Here is a 4,649-nt window from a genome sequence, read left to right as displayed (position 1 = left end):
CACACAGGGGTTACAATTCGGTGAAGTGGACCAGTTTGTGAGGAAGCGTGCTCAGTCACAAGGATGTGGACACCAGATAGGCCAGTGACCCCTAAGCAAATTGGGTTCTCAACCTGAACATTTCCAAAAGGTTCTTGGGTTACACGTGATATCTCTGGAGAGTTCTACCGCACATTTAAAGAAGTACTAATCCCAATTCTATGGAGTCGTTTCCAGGAAGTAGAAGAACCGGGAACGATTCACAATGTATTTTCTGAAGCTGGTGTTACCCGATTGTTCTACTGAAAAAGGTGGCTCCGAAGGAAAACAGTGAACGCAACCCAGGATTGACAGGCCAAAGGGCATCGTGCCTACAGATGTTAAAGTCCCTACAGAGCGCAGGCCCAAGTCATCCTATGGTTGTATGGGCTGATGTAGGATTGGGGTGTGACAGAATTCACTTTCCACGGATTGAAATAGTGGAAAACAGGAAAAATAGGAGGAATAGTGAGTACTTTCTGAGTGTTAAAATCACATCCCTCAAATCTTCTGTTTAGGTCCTATCCCCACCCCTAGGCACGAGGCCCTTTTCTGAGAAATGGCATTGTGAGGATGAAAGTCCCTCAGGATGAGGTCATAAGGCAGTAGTGGGAGCAACGTGCCCATTATGAGGAGGGCAGGGGTGCTATCGGGTCAGTGGGACTTGTGTCCTTATAAGGAGAGCTGCCTGGGTTGCTGCTTCCGTTGCGCTGGTGTCTTTATGTGATCATTTTCTGTCCCGTGGAGGCGGTTTTTGTCGTGAAATATTAGAATTTCCTTACCTTTCATCTTGGGTATGTTTTGTGTTTCTTGCGGGTCGACCGTTTAATGAGAGAGAGAGACCACTCTGATGTGAACCTGTGGCAGTGTAACTTCAGGAACGCAGAGACATTAGTCCCCCTACACAACTGCATTCTGATCCCCCTCACCGATGTCACCGTGTACCGTGTGTGTGCGTGGTGTGTTCACTGTCATAGGCTGGAATTAAGGCTGAAGTGGCCTCTCAGGGTCGGTGCAGCTCAGCGTGGTGAAACAATCTGTAAGCGTCCTCTGCGCCCGCAGTGTCCTCTGCTGTCTCTCTGGAAAAATAGTCTCCTCCATACTATGGAGGCCTTAGTGGGAGTGGGTGTACACAGAGCTGAGAGGTCCTCAAGGCATCTTTCCTAGTGTTTTTGTATGTGTGTGTGTGTGTGTGTGAGTGTGTGTCTGCGCGCGCGCACATGCAAAGTACTTAGTATCTCTTTAAAGGCTGTAACCCCTTCAAGAAGATTGTCTTCCTCAACCTCACGTATGCGTGCTCTTTTCTGGCTCAGCGGCAAGCTTTTAAATTGCTTTGGCTTGAACACTGCTCCCCCTTCTCACGGCAAACCAGGCCAAAGCCGCCAGTAACATCCCTGCCAGAGACAACGTGCTGGGCCATCCTGAAATTCCCTCCACCAGAGTAATGAGTTCGTCCCTTTAATTCAGTATCACACAGATCTCAGGGCACGAGCAACACGTAATGGAGTTCTCAGTGCCTAGTACCTGTTGGTTAGCTCTGTCAGTCACTGATAGTACATCCACCACCTGATAAGAAGAGCCTAAGGAAGGAGAATATGATTCAGGGTCATGATTTCAGAAGCCTGGGTCCAGACATGGCCCACGGTATCGCTGTGGGCCAAAGGTGAGGCGGCACACCGTGCAAAAGGGGCCCAGCAGAGGAGAACTGTTCCCTGCACGAAAGCTGGAAGCAGAGAGTGGGAAAGGAGCCAGAGAGCAGAAGCACCCCTCCAGGGCATGACCATGGATCCACACAGCTCCTCCAGTCACACTCTGCCTGTGTTGGGTCACCACCAGGAACTTGCATTGATATGAGGAGGGTCTTCATTGGGTTACAGCTCTCACAAGCCACTCACTGGACCTCAGAATCCTCCTGCATTAACAGAGAATCTTTGGGAGGGCTATCTCCTGTGCAAACCGTGTCAGCCTGCAGCCCATCAACCAGGGACCCTGAGGGAGAGGATCACACACTCTGGCCCAGCCTCAGCACGTCAGTGAGACCTCCTCTCAAAAAGCTGGCGATGTACCTCAGGGGAAGGGTGCTTTCCTAAAACGTGGGAGAACCTGGGTTCAGTAGGCAGGATCCTGGGTGGTGAAAGGGGGTGCAGGAGAGAATGAGTTGTAACCCTCCCCACCCCGCCCCTTCCATCGTGTGAGGATAGGGCGGTGGCGTTCTTTGGCCTTGAGCTTGCCGGTCTGCACAGCTGGGAGAGGTTAAGTTCTGTTACTATGTATTACCCAGTGGGAGGTCTCTTGGTATAGTAGCAGGAGCAGGACCCGGTCTCATCCATATTTTCCACCCATGGGAAGGACACTTTGGATGGTTCCAGCATTCTTGGCTGTCAGTTTTTCTCCTTTATCACTTTGAATGTGTCAGCCCACTGCATTTTGGGTTGCAGGGTGTCTACTCAGACATTCATTGAGTCCTTTATGGGGAAATTCGGATGCGCCCTCCCTCCCTCTCACATGCTCCGCAGTGTACATTTTGGCCCAGTGTCGCCCCGTGAGTGAGATGCTACCATCCTTTTGGTACCAATGATTTGCAGTTGGAAGAAAAGGGGATGATGGGGTACCTTGAGTAGAGACATGTTGAGGTCTTCCACAGCCAAAAGTTATTTCGGGTTGCTAAACTTAAATTGAGAAGCGAATGAAAGCGTTGTACGAACTTTAATTCCTCAACAGGCAAACATCGGTCTCTACTACCCCAAAGCAAAAAGCTCAGCAGACTTCATTCTTCTTCTTTTTCTGAAGTGGGCAGGGTCCCTGGGGCCCACCAGTGAGATGACCCCTGGTGGTTCTGGCCACCCGTGCCTGGGCCACTTCTTCTCTGACCTCACAAGGAGCCATTGTGAGGGAGCCTGAAACGGCCGGTATATAAGCGGGTGGCCATGGCTGGGTTTTTGTCCATTAAGTACAGGAAGCTCTTGGTGGTGACCTGTCGGACTCCCAGATAGTTAGAGCGTTTGGTGGTTGGCGGTTGGTTTTTGTGGTCTTTGGCTGTTGGTTTTTTTGATTTGGGTCTTTGGTTTGGTTTGGTTTGGTTTTTTGATTTTGGTTTGTTGTTTTGTTGGGTTTGTGTTTTTTCCTTTGTTTGTTTTGTTTTGTTTTGTTTTGTTTGTTTTTGTTCTTAGCTAGCATCCTAGGTGGGGTTCCTGCTCAGGATGCATAGGCAGAGTAGAGAGACTAGTGTAGCACTGTGGGGGATCAGCTCCCGCGAAGAGACGGCCTTCCGGGACCGCTATGAGGTCCTGAGGACCATCGGGCATGGTGGGAGTGCCGAGGTGCAGGTCGCCCGCCATCTCCTCACCGGGGCAGAGGTTGCAGTGAAAGTGCTGCCGAAGGTAAAGGGGAAGGCGGCCCTCTCCCTCTCCGAAGGGAGCGTGATGAGGTGGCTGGAGCACCCCCACGTGATCCAGCTCTTCCAGGTGATCGAGACCCGTGAGCACGTCTACTTGGTGATGGAGCACGCGGTGGGGGGCCCGCTCAAGCACATCCCTTCCCGGGGCATGCGGCCGGAGGAGGCGCGGAGGGTGTTCCGGCAGATCGCGGGGGCGGTGGGCTACTGCCACGGCCAGGGCGTGGTGCACCTGGACCTGAAGTTGCCCAACGTCGTGGTGGATGCGGCTGGCACCTGCAAGCTCATCGACTTTGGCCTCAGCCTGAGGGTCAGGCCTGGGCAGAAGCTGCGCAGGTGCTGGGGCACCCTGGCCTACCTTGCTCCCGAAATCCTCCTGAGGCGGGAATACGAGGGCCCCCCAGCGGACGTGTGGAGCCTGGGCGTCATCCTGTTTTATATGTTGACCGGAAGGTGCCCCTTCAGGGCGCTCTTGCGCTCCGGGATGGTGAGGCGGATCCGGGAGGGAAGGTACCACGTCCCTGACCGCGTTCCGCCCCGAGCACGCAGCCTCATCCGCAGCATGCTGAGCCTGGACCCGGGGCGGCGCCCGACGGTAGAGCAAGTCCTCCAGCACCCGTGGCTGAGGGAGGGTGAGGAGGCTTCCCCCCGTCAGGATGGGGAGCCACCCCCCAAACGCCCAGACCCCGCCATAATGGCAGCCCTGTTGGACTTGGGTCACGACCCGTACGAGGCCTGGGTGTCTCTGACTGGGGGCAAGTTTGATGACGCGGCGGCGGCCTACCTGATCCTTCGGCACCAGCTGAGCCAGGGGGCGGGCTGCGCGTGCAAGGGGAGGCCTGCGCGACCCGCACACCCTTCCCATGGCTCCGTCCTCCCGAGGAGGAGCACCAGCGAGCTTGCCCTTCGCGCCTGCCCCTCCTCCCGTGACCATCGACTTCCCGAGGAGGCCCAGCACACAGGGCACAAGGACCTCAGAAGGGTCAGCCTGGCTGGCACCGACCTCCGCTGGCTGCTCCAGAGGACCCCTGCACCTGCCCCTGCGCCCCAGAAGCCCAGCCATTCCCGCAGAGATACCTCCACAGGGCAGCCCAGGGCCTGGAAGCGGGTGGCCAGGAGGCTGGCCTCCTGCTTCCGCCAGCTGTGTTGCTGCGAGCCCTGTGGCAGCGAAGAAGGGACTCCTGGGACCAGAGAGCAGAGACGTGGCAGAGGCAGAGCGAGAGTGGCTCCCGTGTGA

At 55.2% G+C, this 4,649-nt stretch overlaps 1 protein-coding gene across 1 annotated transcript; it reads left to right on the top strand.

Annotated features, from left to right (window-relative positions):
* Window positions 1-3,218: 3,218 nt before the first annotated feature.
* LOC306658979 (sperm motility kinase 3A-like) lies at window positions 3,219-4,649 on the top strand (the record flags this gene model as incomplete). Its single annotated transcript, XM_079136241.1, has 1 exon — window positions 3,219-4,649. The coding sequence occupies one exon, from the start codon at window positions 3,219-3,221 to the stop codon at window positions 4,647-4,649; it is 1,431 nt and encodes a 476-aa protein (XP_078992367.1).

Source organism: Sciurus vulgaris (genome assembly GCF_902686455.1).
Source record: "Sciurus vulgaris genome assembly, chromosome: 4".
NCBI classification, from domain to species: domain Eukaryota; kingdom Metazoa; phylum Chordata; class Mammalia; order Rodentia; family Sciuridae; genus Sciurus; species Sciurus vulgaris.
The sequence above is the reverse complement of the archived record's forward strand: the minus strand, read 5'-3'. Positions and strand labels throughout refer to the sequence as shown.